The 15838-nt window shown below is 45.7% G+C and overlaps 2 protein-coding genes across 6 annotated transcripts in view; one reads left to right on the top strand and one right to left on the bottom strand.

Annotated features, from left to right (window-relative positions):
• The window catches only part of PDK3 (pyruvate dehydrogenase kinase 3), a 55981-nt gene extending 49336 nt beyond the window's left edge, over nucleotides 1-6645 (top strand). For both annotated transcript variants that reach the window (XM_021408441.1, XM_021408448.1), the window contains exons 10-11: nucleotides 212-325; nucleotides 1401-6645. In XM_021408441.1, the coding sequence (XP_021264116.1) occupies nucleotides 212-325; nucleotides 1401-1544 (258 nt within the window). In that variant the 3' untranslated portion in view covers nucleotides 1545-6645. The remainder of the gene's footprint in view (nucleotides 1-211; nucleotides 326-1400) is intronic.
• The window catches only part of PCYT1B (phosphate cytidylyltransferase 1, choline, beta), a 46254-nt gene continuing 38093 nt past the window's right edge, over nucleotides 7678-15838 (bottom strand). For all 4 annotated transcript variants that reach the window (XM_021408470.1, XM_021408469.1, XM_021408461.1 and 1 more), the window contains one exon: nucleotides 7678-13063. In XM_021408470.1, coding sequence (XP_021264145.1) covers nucleotides 12857-13063 — 207 coding nt within the window. In that variant the 3' untranslated portion in view covers nucleotides 7678-12856. The remainder of the gene's footprint in view (nucleotides 13064-15838) is intronic.

Genomic DNA, 15838 nt, shown 5'->3' with positions numbered 1-15838 from the left:
AAAGGAAAAAAAAAAGTCTAGGAAAAAAAGAATGCTCCAAGTGTTGAATCCATGCTTATAGTGCAGATTGAGGAATATAGAAAAACTTGAAGGGTAGTCGGAAGCAAATATGGTCTTAAGGTATCTTCTGTTTCACAAACTGCCATGATCTGTAGTACTTTTTTTTTTTTTTTAACTTCATGTTTGTTCTTTCCTTTTCTTGTTTTCATAGGCTGGGTTTGGCTATGGCTTGCCAATTTCTCGTCTGTATGCTAGGTACTTCCAAGGTGACCTAAAACTCTACTCAATGGAAGGTGTTGGATCAGATGCTGTAATTTATTTGAAGGTATGAATTTGACCCTTTTATAAACTAGCAATGCAGTGCAACTGGGTAGCTTATAGCGGGCAGGTGCCCTTCTGTGTAGGTGAACTTTATCTCTTTTCACTCTTTCATTTGTTTTCAAATTTGTAATTGCTATTTTTATTATATTTCATCTGAATGAGTTACACAAAGTTGTAAAAACAACTGAAAAAGATAACCTTGACTCTAATACTCATCAGCTTGCCTTGATTTCTTTTTTTCAGTCACTTGTGTTGGGTTTTTGCATTTTGTTAATGCATCATAAGAGGTGAATTTTTCAAACAACTGTGTGATAAGAGAATTTTGGATAATACTTCATTGATTCTAAAAGTTTTGATCGCAGTAAAACCTAAAGGAGACTACTGACTAACTCCTGACTTGTAGGTTTTTTCCTATCCTTGACCTTTGTGCAATAGACTGCATTGATCCCGTTGGCACTTCTCAGGATATACCAGGCTACGTGGGGGCTCACAGTTAAAACACACTGCTTGAATTACATCAGGGGATTTAAAAGAATACAGAGCATAGCTCATGCACCAGACGTTGACTCAGTGTTGCCACTGAGCCTTGCTGTATTTAGTGAGCAAGCTGAGGAACTGTGCACTAACTTCCGTTTCTAATGAGTTTAATTCTGTGCAAGTATCCATAGAGGAAAAAAGTATGGTGTTTCTCAGAGAAAAAAAAAGCATGCAGATGGACCTAATTATTTCTAGAACTCTGCTGGCAGAGCCTGAGTTTATTGTTTAATTAACACTGATACATAAGCCTAAAATGGATCTGACCAAAACTTGTTTCTTTTGCTGTCTTTTTAAACACCACTCCCTGAAAAGAAGGGAAATACTTTAAAATTTTATTTTCTTTTAGCTTTTACTATCGTATAGTACTTCAGGACTGATTGGTCAAAACCAAAGTATTTTCAGAATAGTGTTGTGATGTGTAACGCTCTGAGAATTGAGACGCTTCCGCAGTTACAACTTCTGTTCTAGAACAACCCCCAGAGGATCATCTCACTCTCGGTATCTCCAAGTGATATCTTACCATTGCTTTTGTTTTTCCATAGGCCCTTTCAAGTGAATCATTTGAAAGACTTCCTGTTTTTAATAAGTCAGCGTGGCGACACTACAAGACCACACCTGAAGCAGATGACTGGAGCAATCCTAGCAGTGAACCAAGGGATGCTTCTAAATACAAAGCTAATCGATAATTTGCCACCTTTTGTCTCTGCTGGAGATGACCTCTGCATTCAGTATAAAGTCTCTGCTTTGTTCCAAAATCCTCCAAACCACAATAGCTAATTATTTCCAAACAGAGACCTAATCAGGGCATTAAAAACAGTAAGAACAAAGTGACGATCGGGACTTACAGGAGGGCACTAAGCACGTTTGGGATGCCAATCCTGCCTATTTCACCAGAATATGCTTGGTTGCTTCAGTCATGCATTGACAAAAGGGATTGCACTTAAGTATACACTGTTGTAACAAAAGATACTATTTTAAGTGCCAATTTTTATTCCACTAAGGATTAGCAAATTGTGCAGAATCCCTTTAAATGGTAAACAGCGTCTTGCACAGCAATGTGGTGTGAGAGAGAAATTCTAGTCTAGTTAAGCGTATGCTTTGAAAATCCACCTTTTGCTGCAGTTTATTTTGCGGTGTCACCTCTTACGGAAAATCCCTTTGAGCTCTCTAGATCTTACATCTGATGAGCTTATAAATGTGTAGTTCTAAAAAGGGTTGTACAGCTTTAAACCGATGCTTTTCCCAAATTCCCAGAACCATTTGTCCAGTACATACAGAAATTATGCTGTTGTAAGACATTGGGAATTCTGCTTTTTGGTATGCACCTTTATAATTTCCTTGACACGAAACACAAAAGCATTTTTAAACATTTTTTTCCCCGTTTTCATGAAAGATCATAAGTAGGTAGATCATCTCTCCATACAAAAAAAATCCTGTCGGTGTGAGAGCAGGAGGTAATTAAATTTTGTGTTTATTGCCTGTCATCTCCGGGGGAGCTGGAAGAAGGGGAAGAAACCTGAAAGGCCAGACAGCCAGTCATACACATCAATTTGCCTTAAGAGTGTTGGTTGCTTGGAACCTGATTAGCTTAAAACCTGTAAATAGTTTGCAAAGTTATTTATATATTCAATGTCTGACAATAGTCTGGTCATCTGAATTTGTAGTGTATATAAAGATGTTGTACACCAGCTTTTGGAAAGCGTCATTGATCTAAATAAATGAAACTGGAATTATCACAGAAATGGGAAGGGCGAAACATAGCCGGTACCCGATTTGAAAGGAAAAAAAAAATTAAAGAAGAAAAAACCAAGTGTCATCTCCTTAAATTTCTCGTAAGGGTTACTACTGGGCGTTAGCAAACTGCTCTTCAACAGGTCTCTGCCAAATACCATTTCTGCTACTGTGGCTTTTCAGAAGAATCTGTGAGGTTCGGAAGTTCTGCTGACAAAATAGCCACAGGAATAAAATAGATGAGTTGTAAGCAACTCTGCACCCTCCGTTTCTTCTAGATGCTTTGATATTTTTTTGAAATTCTTATATTATTGCATTACAGATTTTAGTATGGAAAAGTGAAACTTGTTTCCTAATGTTCTGGGGGAACTGTCCGTGTCCTCCCTGTATTCCATTTCCTTTTGTAGAGAACTGGCCTGTTAGGTAAGCAGGGAAATGCTGAGAGATTCCTAGATATTTTTTTAAAGAATACCCTTGGTTTAACTTAATGACAGTACTTTGCACTTGCACAGCACTCTTCATCAGAGGATTGTAGAGCGCTTTGAGCAATAAGTTACGTGTAGACTCGTTTCTGAAAAGTCAGAGCCCCTGCCTTACAAACTCACGCTCCCAGCTGTCGCAATCAGTTCACGAATTTGTCTAGGAATGGTCATGAATTTGCAAGGTTTGGGGTAAGCATCTCTGCACTGTATGGTTAAGTCATGCTGGATTGCCAGGTTGCTGTAGCACAATCTTGAACGTGTCTGCTGAGCGCTGCAACCCGCTTCGGAGGCCCAAACAGCAGAGTGGCTGCTGGAGCTGCCTGCTGCTGGCTGTGAGCGGAGCCCTTCTGAGCCGCTCTGCTGGTGGGTGTGGAGATGAGAGCGCTCCGGTGGGGCTCTCTGTCCCCAGCCAGACTTATTCAGCTCTTCCTGGGAAACCTTCACAGGCACAGTGAAGGTGCAGCTCGTGTGATCCCCAGAGCAATAACCTCCTCTGACTGTAGGCACGGCTGCAGAGAAGGCAGGCTGCTATCAGAGTGATACAGCCGTGCTGCTGTAGCAAAGTCAGTGTAGTAGTCCGACTGAGATTTCAGGTGGAAGCTGTACCAACCGAAATGTAGCCAGTTAACTTCGCCCCTCGCTCATAACTTCTTACCGTCTTTTGAATTTGTTTCAAGTCGTGTGTGTTTTTCCACTAATCGCAGAAGAGGGCTTAGTTAAAAATAGACATTTGTGGAAAAAAAATAGTGTTTTTCCAGTTGCGTGTGGTCAGTTTTTCCTAGAACGTGACCGAAAACATCCCAAGGAATAGGAAGCTGAAACTGAGCTTTTGTTAGAAATCAAATCTTGTAGTATCATAAATGAAGAGGAGAGGGAACAGAAAGAAGAGAAAGGATGCAAACACTGAACTTTGATTTCATGAAGTGACTCTAAATGGAAGTGAAAACGCTGTGGAGGATTATATTTTGCTAGTCCCTTCTCTTTCTTCTCAAAAACCACTAGCTGACTTTCAGGACTGAAGTGCCCTAGTACTCAAAAGCTAAAGTCCCCTTGACATGGTAATTACTTCCAAGAACCCTGAGCATGTACAGACTGCTCAGAGCAGGGAAATAGAAAATGCATTCCTTGTGCTCTTTCCCTTTTCCAAAGTTTGCCCTCAGGCATCATGCTGAATATACGAGAGAAACAGCTTTACTCCTCTCCGACCTTGACTCAGCAGCTTGTGCGTTCCACAGTTCTGCAGCTCTCAGGTATGCCATAAATTGGTCTTCACTTGTCCTCTTGCCACTCTGCTGCGCAGGAGTATTGGTCAGAATTGGTCTTAGGAAACAGCAGCAGTGAGCCTTGGGGAGCTTTTCAGTGGATATGCCTGAAAAATGAGGCTGGGTAGGCTTTCATTATGCCTAGCTTAACTGCACATACTGTTCTTTTTTTCACTTACTGCTACCTTTAATTAGTATCTGTTACAACTATGTATTTTAATATTTTGGGGCAACTTAACTTTCTGATGATATCAAAGTATGTCTTTTTTAATGGATTTCAGATGTGAGCTAATGCTGTTGCAACCTGTTTGTCTTGCGTTATGGGACACAGTAAACAGGAAGACATGTTTTCAGTGAAAATACCGTGTATCTCTTGTGTTTAGTGCTTAACAGAAACAAACTGAGCAAGGGATGTGTCCTGCTTGATTCTCCCTGAGAATTTACAAACAACTTCTGTATACCATACTCTGATGGAATAGTTGAGCTTTTTCTTCCACTGCCTAATTTTCTGGTGTATCTGTCTTGAACATACAGTAATAATGCCCTGTCTAGTTTAATGTTACTAGATACTGAAGCCTCTCCAAATTACGTATGTTTCTCTGCTCCCTGTTTTTCTAGGCTTTGTTTTGAGGCTAACAAGGTGTTGGCATTTGACAAGAAAGATCCTGGAATGCTTCTTACAACATTGAGGTGCAGTCTGTGTCTTTGAACTTAGCTGTGATGGCAAAAGTCTTTGTCCTGCTGCAGTTTGTGCCACCTCTTGGGCAGCATTTAGGGCACATCCCTTGGGATGTGCATGATGCCTATGGTGTTAATCCTGGTGTTCTTGGAAAACTCAAGCCACTTCTTGGCTATGTAAACTACATTCAATGCTGCAACTGGGTAATGTAATTTCCTTTCTCCTCAGTGGCATGTGGAATGTTTGCTTTGCTTAAACAGCTGTTCACTTAGTCCACAAAGTAAACAGGTTGACCATCTTGGAGTGTAGTGCAATCCTCTATTCGCCTCCAGCCAGAGTGTTTTGTGTGAAACCTTGACCTCATTCATATGGAAAACACTTCTCCCTCACCTTTAAGCTTCTAGATTGTACACGTTTGATGCTGCAAAGTGCTAAGTGATCTTCAGTGATATGAGCCATTCTGTAGAAAACAAACTAAATGTTCGTCGTTAGTATTTATCTCCTTGTGATATCCACGTCTGACTGCGAGGTGTCCAATCAGTTTGCATGTTCCCTTGGTTGCCGTACAGGTGCTGTGGTTCCTGGCTCTTCACCTTCTTGCCGTACTCGCTCATCACGAATCAATATATCTAAATGTGTCTTTGCAGAACTTAAGAGAATGTGACGGCACATGACAGAATGGTGTGTTATTGAGCTCAGAGGTGAGGAGCACGGGCATAAATCGCGTGGTGACTTCACAGCTGAATCTTGCAGATACTTGCACATGTAGCAGCTTATCAGAGTAATCCCATTTTGGTGAATCTGTTCTCAGGATCAGCTGTTGGCATTAATTTGAAGCAATGAAGATTGGTGTAACTAAAGTACCTTTCTAATTGAGAACAAATGAGAAAATCTAGAGTTCACGTACTCTAACTGTATTATTAAGTTGCCTTAAAAGATCTCAGAAGTTGACAGAGAACTCGTTTCTTAAATGTAGAGACTTGTTTTTGTAGGATTGGCGTGTTTGTGATCATTCTAACATCGTCGAACTCTGACTAAATTCATTATTGAAATTATTCCTTTGAACTGAATACATCTGAGAGGTGCCAGACTGAGAATCCTTTGAAGTTCACGCTCTGTGTCTGCAGACCGTGCTGACAGGCAGCAGCAGGGTGGGTTTCCTGGCACTGCTGCCAGAACCAGGCTGTTCAGCAGGAGCTGTCCCTACCCAAAACCTGCTGGCGACGTCACGCTTGCATTCTCTGCTGAGCTGTTATCAATGTGCTGAACTTGTGCCACTGGTACTGGGGTTTGATGTGGGCTTCTGACAGTGGGAATCAATTGAATTAATTCTCAGCGTCTGTTACGGGCAGCATTCCTGCGGTGCCAGCTCATGTACCATGCCCAGCACCCGCACAGTTACGTGTCGCTGTTCCTCTGAGGTAGCAGCCTTGGTATCAACCGAACTTCCAGTGGTGGAGCAGGAAGCTCTTTCTTCACGAGATTACTTGGTGATATTTTCAATCTGATTTTGAGTCTTCTGTAATTTGTGTTGGAATCATTTCTGGTCTGATACCCATGTATATAATTTGTGTATACTCTGATTTTCCTTTTGTTTTCCATTGCTGACAAATAAAAATATGTAAAAACACCACAATGACATCTTTAAGGGACTGATTCAGAATGGCACACACTCATGGTTGGACAGCACAGGGTGAACCTCAGCCTTTTGGTGGGCACTCGGAGCTGGGAGCTTAAAATCTGCCTGCAAGTCAGAAACGCTGTCTTTCAGTTTTTTGTTCCTGTGAAATCCCACTGTTGGCTCGGAATGATTATTTTCAAAGGAAACTCTGGTTTTCTTCCTAAAGCTTTGCAACATTAGTGATTCTTGTGGTCTAAATTCTTGGTTTTGAAAAGGACAGAATCACGTGCTGGTACAGCTGAACTGCACAGCTCTTGGTTTTGCTGCCATGCCAAGAACCCGGCATCACAATATTTACAAGGGTAGCAGTTCTGTAGAAAATAAAATGGACGCTTCATCTGAGCAGAAGTCTGAAATGTAAGATTTTTCGTGTGGGATGCAACTTCACATTCACTACAGAGCAATGGCAATGCAAACACACCACTATGTGGGAGATGTTGCAGTGACCAGTTTTTCTAAACCAGAAATTAACGTAGGTCAGTTGTTTTTGGCAGATATTTTATTCTACTCCTTTTCTCATATGGGCAGGCTTCTCAAGTTTGGGAGTGCAGGATGGAGGAGGGTGAGGGGTTGCAGGTAGGAATGTGTGCCCTAAAGTATTTGGGGATAAAACTTAATTTTTCCCTCTTGTTTTGTAGTCTTAGCTCAGAAAATTGAGTAACTCCTGTTATACTCTCTCCTTAGCAAGGACTCGTTGCTCCTTTCTTAGAACATTGAGGGGAGGAAAGTTTCAGGCCTCTTTCTGAGAAAGCGCTGTTTTGAACAACTGCCCCCAGTGGTGGGGCTGTAGTGGAGCCCCACATTTTCCTTTTCTTGTTTCTGCAAAGGAATCCAGAAGTGGTTGTAATTTCAGGATGCTGAATTGCTGTAATTTATATATATACATATATAAATTATATATATATATACATATATATATATATACATATTTGGTGTCTGAGAACATGACCACTTGAAAACGTGAAATAATATTTTAAAAAAGAGTTTGTTATCCAGATTATTTTTATTTTGGGGGGAACACAGGTTCATAAGCAGAACAGATGTTAGAACTGGAAAGCAAAGGAGCAGAGTTAAGGAGCTGGGTACCATCTGCATGGGAAGTACGTCTGGAACTGTTGTGGCTCCTCGGCTCACCGTGTTGTTCTGTAAGGGTGCTTTCTTCCTTTTGGCTCTGCAGCCCTCGCTGATCAAGACTGGGTCACTTACAGAGTGAGTAACTAATGGGTTTGATAGATGAACAGGTTGCCTGGGGGAGGTTGTGGATGCCCCTTCCCTGGAGGCATTCAAGGCCAGGCTGGACGTGGCTCTGGGCAGCCTGGTCTAGTGGTTGGCGACCTTGCACTCAGCAGGGGAGTTGAAACTCGATGATCTTTGAGGTCCTTTTCAACCCAGGCCATTCTATGATTCTATGAATGCCAGTAACTAAAGGGAGTGTTAGGCCTGCAGCCTCAGGCACCTCTGTTATGTCTATGGAGTAGGATGTACGCTACAGTGTTCAGTGCTATGGATTGCCTCTTCCACTCATCCCCACTTCTGGAACTTCTTGGTTTCCTAACAATTAAGCAACGGAACAAATGGAGTGACAGTGGGTTTTGTAAGCCCTGTTGTTGGATTGTTCTGTCTGTGTGCAGCAGTGGTTTATCGTCTTGTGTTTTCCTTGAAGCACGTGAGCACCTCTTTTTCCTGCTATGTAAACCTTCCCTGAAACCGAAATGCATGAGATATTCTTGGCGCTTGGAATGTCTGTTATGAAATCATATTCTGGGCTTCCACCTGGAGACTTTTTCCATTAAGATTTATGAGTGCTTGTAACTCTTACAAGAAAATTAAAAGCAAAGTTAGTTATTAAGCAGGGAAGGGAAATACCTGGGCCTGCTGAGCGTAACTCACTTTTTCCTTAAGGAGTGAGGCTCGGGTTGGTTGTCGTTTTGTTAGACCCGAGACAAACTCATCCAAAAGAAAATTATTTTAAAACTTTTGTTGGGAAGAAGCGTCCCTGTAAATAAAGTACTGAACATTGTTTCGGTGCTGGCAAGGCTCGCTTGGGTTCTCCAGAAGTTGGCACTGCACTTTGTTGAGGAGCACTCTGATGCACGTCACCGTGAGGAATGCCAACTTGCCCAACGCTGCGTTTCACAGGGGAGAATGGAAGCACCTGGGTCGTTCATGGTGTGCGAGGACACATTGTCATGGTGCTTGATGCAACCGTCAGCGCTCAAGGAGGCAAGCTCTTAGCTTTTTGCTTCTGGCTGAGCAGCTGAGCCATTCGGCAAAGCACGCAAACCTCCTGGCTGCTCAATAAGGGATAGTTCCGTGTTTTATTCTGGTATTTGGCTTTTAATCAGATAATGCAGTGGTGCTGAGGACACTGACAAAAGTGAAACCTTTCAGCTTGTGAACTGATGATACGCAGTTATCTGAAGTTTGGATAAATAGTGAAGTTATGGGGCTCCTACTCCTGTTCTGCATTATTTTTGGAATGAGAAATCCAGAGGCTCCTATGGCATGTACTGAAGTGCTGTTGGGTTTCAAAGCCTCTTCTCTGTAAAGAGGAGGTTATAATTCACCTTTCTCAAGTGGGTGATGGCTTTGCAGTTCAGTTACTTAATTTTACTGATGCATGGGGTTTGTTGGTAGGGAAACATGATTAGAAAATGATGGAATAGGCTTAAAAATTCCAGAGTTTGCTGCTGGGGCCATAATTCATTGTAACAAAGCTGGGTTTAGAATCTGAAATACATGAGAGATGTCAGTTGTGCATGCAGCCTGGTTAATGCCTTCATGTAGGATTTTCCCTTTGAATGTTCCTGCCTTCGTACGCTTACACACAGGACGGCGGGTTGTCTTCTTCAGTAGTCCAGCTGGGTGCAGATTAGGAGAATTTTTCTTTTGAGAATTCAGTCCCCACAGCATTTGGAAATAATGGTTAATATACACATGTTATAATCTGGTTTTAAAATGTTTATCTTGCTGGAGTATTGTGAGTTAACCTTACACGAGTGATCTCGCACCATCATATTTCATGCTTAAATGATGGAGGGATTTAAAAGTAAGCGAATCTGTTATGTGAGAGCTGGAACAGGAGCTCTCTGCCGTGTGCTGCAGGAAACAATTTCTGCTTCTTCGTATTTCAGAGGTTCCTGCCTGGTTCATATGCACTCGTATGGATGTTCAGGGGAGACCTTCCTCTGGGGATGTCTTCTGTCTCCCATGTGCTGCAGGGTACCGTGCAAAACTGCCCCAAATCCATCTTCAGCAACAAAGCTCGCATTGCCAGGGGGTGTTTTGGTGGGGGCCTTCCAACAGTTCCTCTGCTGTGCTGAGCAACTTTGAAGTTTGGACTTATTCCGTAATTAAATGTCTCAGCTGGGAAGTCCTAGCACCTTGTCTGCTGCTTCAGCTGCTCTCTGCCTAACGCAGAACTGTCAGAGGAAAAAAACGTAATAAACACAAATTTCTGCAGCTGCTGCAGTACCAATAACTCTTTCCCTTCCATCTTTTCTGTAAGAAGGTGGTGAGGCAGAACGTGCAGGTTCAGCCTGACCGAGCTGCAGGAGAAGAGCCGAATCCACGGGGCAGTGTCAGCAGCTGCTCTGTGGCTCACATCTGCTGCTGCAGTTCTGCAGGAACCTGGTGCACCTGTGAGCTGGCCTGGCACGCAGAGCACCACAGCTGCTGCTGGGGGAGGATGTGAGAGGGGTTCCTGTGAGCAGCACTAGGAACACGAGCAGCAGATGTTGGGCAGGTCGGAGATGTTTAGGGGTGTGAAGTGGGGAGGTACAAAGGGTGGAGGTGACAAGTGCTGTGCTGTCAGCGGGGTTGTGCCAGGAGTTGTGTTGGTGTGCCCCAACATGCTATAAAATGAAGGTGAGAGGCAGAAATCTCTGTTGTACACCGTTTATTTTTCATGTGGAGCTTGGCCAATAAATAGGACTGAATTAAAGCAACACTCATGAAAAATAAAAGCCAACCATGACTCAGAAGTGCAAAATTGCCTTCCACGTGTCCAAAGACAATGAGGTTCTGGTTTGCTGGAGATAGCATTATGGATATTGGTGTCTGTACCAGCAGGGGAAAGGCTTCGCCTTATTGATGTCCTACGTGGGCAAAGGATGCCTGGTACAGGATATGGCTTTGTCACTGGGTTGCCACCTGGGACCGAGAAAGAGCTTCTGCCAGGCAGAGGTCACTCTGCTGAGTTTCTCTCCAGCCCCACCCACACGTCATGGATGCTGTCTTCCGCCCCAAACACTGACCGGGGACTGCTGAATAGGGAGCGTGATGAAATTAAAACGAACAGTAAAACTCAAGAACAAGGAAAAACCTGCCCACCTCCATTGTGTTTGGACATGGCTCGTTGTATGAACAGCACCAGTAGCGAGCGGACAGTTCCCATGGTGGAGGAGTGGTTTGTGATGGGAAGACTTTAGACTTGCAAAGGATCAGAAAAACTAACGAGTGCATCTCAGGTATGAAATTACAGTAACAGGTTGCCTAAGGCCGAGAAAGGTCTTAATTGCATCATCCCACCAGGTGCACGGCTGAGCTCGCTGCGGCTCTCCTCATGCACTTCCTCATGAACGCAGCGTTAGTCCTGTTCCCTGCTCACCTCTTTTTGCAGCTCTGTGACGGAGGAGCCAGCTGGGCTCCAGAAGGCAATGCACGCCTTGAGATAGTTACTGGGTCTTGTGGTAGTCAGGGTTGTCTGGCAAAGCATTCCCCAAGACACATCATAGAATCATTAAGATTGGAAACGACCACTAAGATCATCTAGTCCAACCACTGATCCATCCCCAAGCCTGCTAACCATGCCCCTCAGTGCCACATCTCCACGGTGACTCCGCCACCTCCCTGGGCAGCCTGTTCCAATGCCAGGGGACAAGCGCCAGCTGAGGGGCTGCATGGTAGAGCCAGGAGGAAGGCAGGCGAGTTATTGCCAAGCTGGAGGCGATCAGAGTGTGCATTGGGGAGAGGAGAAAGCTTCCCTAGTGCTACTTCTGTAGTTCTGCTTGGGGACATAAAAATGTCACAGCAAGAGAAAGAAAATCCCAGTGCCTAAGCCCACTTAAAGGGCTTCCATTGTTTTTTCCAGCCTCTTCTCCGTATCAGGGTAGAGGAATGGCCCCAGCACCGCATGCAGGGACAGCATGTCTATGGACACGCTTGGTTCAGAGTTTCATGCGAAATTTCTTTGAACTAGATCAGTAGCACACGAGGACGGCGGCACTGCTGGTCTTGCCGTAGGGTGATGTCTGGGAGCAGCGGGGTTTCCAGGAGAGGTCGGTCTGTTTCTGGGCGGTAGGACTCCACGTACGTTATTACCATTCACCAGCTGAAAATGCCACTCCTCAGACCAGTTATTTCCCACTGCAAGAAATTCTAGCTAGGATGGTCTTCGCTTACTTTCTTGCCTCCAAAGTGCGAACCTAGGGAGTGGAGGCTGCAACATAGCTGTTCAGGCACTAGGAACACGGAGAAAGATTTGATAAAGCTCAGGGTGTTTGTACAGCCGGAATCTTTACGTATGCCCTGAACAGAGGCTTGGTCAACAAGCAACATTCAGCAGCTCGAATGTATCAAATGAATTTCCATCTGCTCAGCTGGACAGCTCTCCATTTTGCTGGCACGATTCGAGGTCTGGGGTGGGTTTCATTCAAAAAGAAGGCTCGTTTCCTGTTTCTGAATATATTTGCTGCAGCAACGCCCTTCCTTCGCGTGCTGGAAGAGCTCAGGGTTAGCAGGGTCCAACTTCTCCATCCACCAGCCGCAGCTGTGTGCCCACGCGCTGGGTCAGGACTGTGGAGGACCGCGGCTCCTGCCCGCCCTGCTCGGCACAGGTCCCCCCGATCCGGCCAGCCCCCAGCAGCAGGAAGCAGCAGCACATGGACAGGAGCTCGCTCGCAGGCGGATGCTTTTCTGCTGGTCCCCGGCACCGTGCCAGGCAAATGCTGCCGGTGGGGCCTCCAGGCACTGCGAGGGAGCGGGGATGGGATACGCTCTTCCTGAGATCTCCCCTGCTGTGCTCCAGTCCATTTCCAACATCTCCCAGAGCACGCTCCCTGCTGTCAGAGATACCCCAGATGTTCCTCACGCTTCTCCCCATCCAGCGGTTGAGTCCATAGCTTGTTCTTCTGTCTCATGGTTAAAAAAATATATCTGTGTTTTACTTTTCATCCTCGTCTCCCTCGCTCATGCTGCTGAGGGAGGCGGAGGCAGCTTTAGGAGAAGAGGGTGGGGAGGCTTTGTTGAAGACCCACGGTGGGGACGGCGAGCGGGACGGTGAGCGGCCTCGCGTAGGGCTGCTGGTTGGGCTCTGCCGTGGAGAGAAAGCCTGCAGCATTCGGCCGCTTCGTTCCTGGAACATCTGCTTCTGCAAAAACAACGTGAGAAGGTGCTCTGAGTAAGACACCAAAATGGGAAGGGTCTGTGGGCAACGGGGGCTGCTCTGCGTGGTTCCTCACCTGGGGTTAACACAGGACAGACTTCTGCTCTGAAGCACGGCCCCTTCATCCCACGTGTACTTCTCCTCTCAAGCTGTGCTTGCAATAAGCTGGTTTTTGACATTACAGGATTTCCCTTTTAGCAAGGACAGCCTTTATATGAGAAAATTGTGTGCTGTCCTGAGCTAACCAGGGGAGCTACCTCGGGCTGATGTTAGATGTGACAGTCATGCTGTCTCACAAAGCCAGTCCCCTGCCTGGCCTCCAGGTGCCCCTTGTTCCCAGGACCTTTTCCTCTCCACGTGCTGCACAGGCACCTGCCTCCTGCTGAGCTGCCTGGCTCGCACAGGCTGTTTTCCTCATTCCCTTCTCAAGGGCAGCAGCCCGATGCCTGCCCAGTATTGTCAAGTGCTTCTCCTGGTACCTGGAGTGTGCACAACCCAAACCCTTAAACTGGGGGCAGGGACAGAATTCAGACGTCTGTTAAAAGAGAAACACGCGCAGCCTGTATGTTCTGCTTTGGGCTTTATTGTTGTTTGCTTGGTAAAGCTGAGTGAGAACCTGCCATAGTTGGTGGCGTGGAGCAGACCAAATATTCAGGCAAATGATCTGCTACAATAAGGCAAATGCTGCTTCTTGTTAGTGCTGCTGTGGCCTTGCAGTAAGGCTCAAGGACTCGGTTACAGATGATAGGGCTTGTGCTGCGCAGCTGCCGTCCGCTTCATGCTGAATACTCAGAATCAGAGGGGCTCGTTTCTCCTCTTGGAAACAGGGAGCAAGAACTCTCAGTGTTGCTTGGAGTGCCAGGAGTCAGCTCATAGGTGATGCTCAGCTGGAATGGAAAAGCCATCCCCAGCAAAGTTAAGTTGTCGTTCAGATCTGAGAGCCAAATACTTGTGCAGAGAGATGTTCTGGGCATGCTGCTTGGGCAGCTGAAGTCCACAGGCTTTCTTAACTTGAGGTTACATTTTGTTCCTCCTCCCCTTCCCATGCCTGCTAGTCCCTCCTTTAGACGCTCTCTATACGTCCTTAAATTACGGTGCCCAACACTGCTCCCAATGCTCGAGGTGAGGCCGCACAGCACAGAGCAGAGCAGGACAACGCCTTCCCTTGCCCACTCCCCATCAGCCAATTGCTCACCCAGCGTGTTGGTTTGATACCGCCCATTTCATCTCCCTGAAAATAACCCCTACCAAAAACACGGTGTTCGATTTGTTTTTATCCTGGCCATGGAAACCATTTTGACTCTCTCTTGCCCCTGACACCTACTGGCCGTTTCAAAAAGCTCAATGATGTGATGCTTCGTGGTGTGGTACCAGTGCTGGGGGGAACTGAAGTGGCCCAGCCTGGCTCTAGATATCCCATTTGGCAGTGGGCATTTGACCGTACCCCTGGGCTGGAAAGGAGAATTTCACCTTCCTGCTAAGGCCCTCAGCTGAACCATAGGACATTTTCCTGGTCCCTGCTTCAGCAAAGGGTTTGGTGACTGAACAGCCTGGTGTGCTCACACGTTCAGCTGGGGAGGTGGATGCCCAGCCAGTCCCCACTGCCTCTCATACAAGTGCTTGAAGCACCGGGCTGACAGCTAAAACCATGGCCAGCTGCAGGAGGAGCTGGCAGTGTTATCCCTAACTCCAGGATGACTCTTCTTCCCCCAGCCCTGCTCTTCCAGGGTAAGCGATGCCCGTGCATCTTTGCAATCCCTGTGTTCCTAATGGAGGTGGTCCTCTGGCCACTGACATTGAATAAATGAAAACAGCATTAACGACTGGCTTGAAATACCGGGGCCTTGGACAAGGCTGTGTGCCAGGACCTTTGGGGGAGATAGCAAAAGAATTTCCAAGCCTTGCTTCAAGCAAATTCAGATTCATCCAATAGTTTAGGGAGATAATACTTTGATTTAGCAAACTTACGACTGGACAGAAGTATTTTTCCCACTTCTGAATTTTGTACCTTGTAGTGGCATTCATGCTGCTCATGGGTAGGATCTATGTTGATACCTACATGCTATGAGAGGCTGGGCAAAAGAAATTACACTGCCTACATGCTGATATTCCTTTGTCTTACAAAACAGGCAACAAAGAGGCATTATGGAGGACTAATGCTTTCAAGCTGTTGATTTTTCTGCAGACTTTCAAAGTCCAGGCTGTGGACACGTGGCACAGTCTGAACACCAGCCCTGGGTTCCAGCTGCAACCCACCAGATTCACTCAAACCTCCATGGGCGCCTGCAGGGCCGCAGCCATGTCCTGGCAGGGCACGTCCTGGTGGGGCTGTGCCCGCCTCCTTCTGCCCATGCAGCAAAGGGAAACTGGCCCTCTGAAGGGGCAGTTCATCCCACTGAGAGGAAGATTCATGCAGAAGTCATATGCTGTAAGCTTTACTTTCTGCTAGTCTAATCTGAAATGCAGCTCTTTTGCTCACAGATTTCTGAAATGAGGTGAAATCAGTCCCACTGTTTTCTGCTTCTGTGGAGCTCCGTGTCTGCCATTAGGGGCTGCAGGCTGGGACGTGCAGGGGAACTCTCTCAAGGCAGAACAGAAGTTCAGTGCCACATTAATCGTTGTTGTTTCTGACATCTCTGTGACTCCCTCTCAAAAAATGCATACAGAGAACTGTACAGGTGAGCAAAATTAGAAATGAGCCGCATACATATTTTCATTTTGAAAACTGACATTTTGACCTTTTTCAGAAGCTGCTATTTT

This window comes from Numida meleagris, chromosome 1 (genome assembly GCF_002078875.1).
Source record: "Numida meleagris isolate 19003 breed g44 Domestic line chromosome 1, NumMel1.0, whole genome shotgun sequence".
NCBI classification, from domain to species: domain Eukaryota; kingdom Metazoa; phylum Chordata; class Aves; order Galliformes; family Numididae; genus Numida; species Numida meleagris.
The sequence above is the reverse complement of the archived record's forward strand: the minus strand, read 5'-3'. Positions and strand labels throughout refer to the sequence as shown.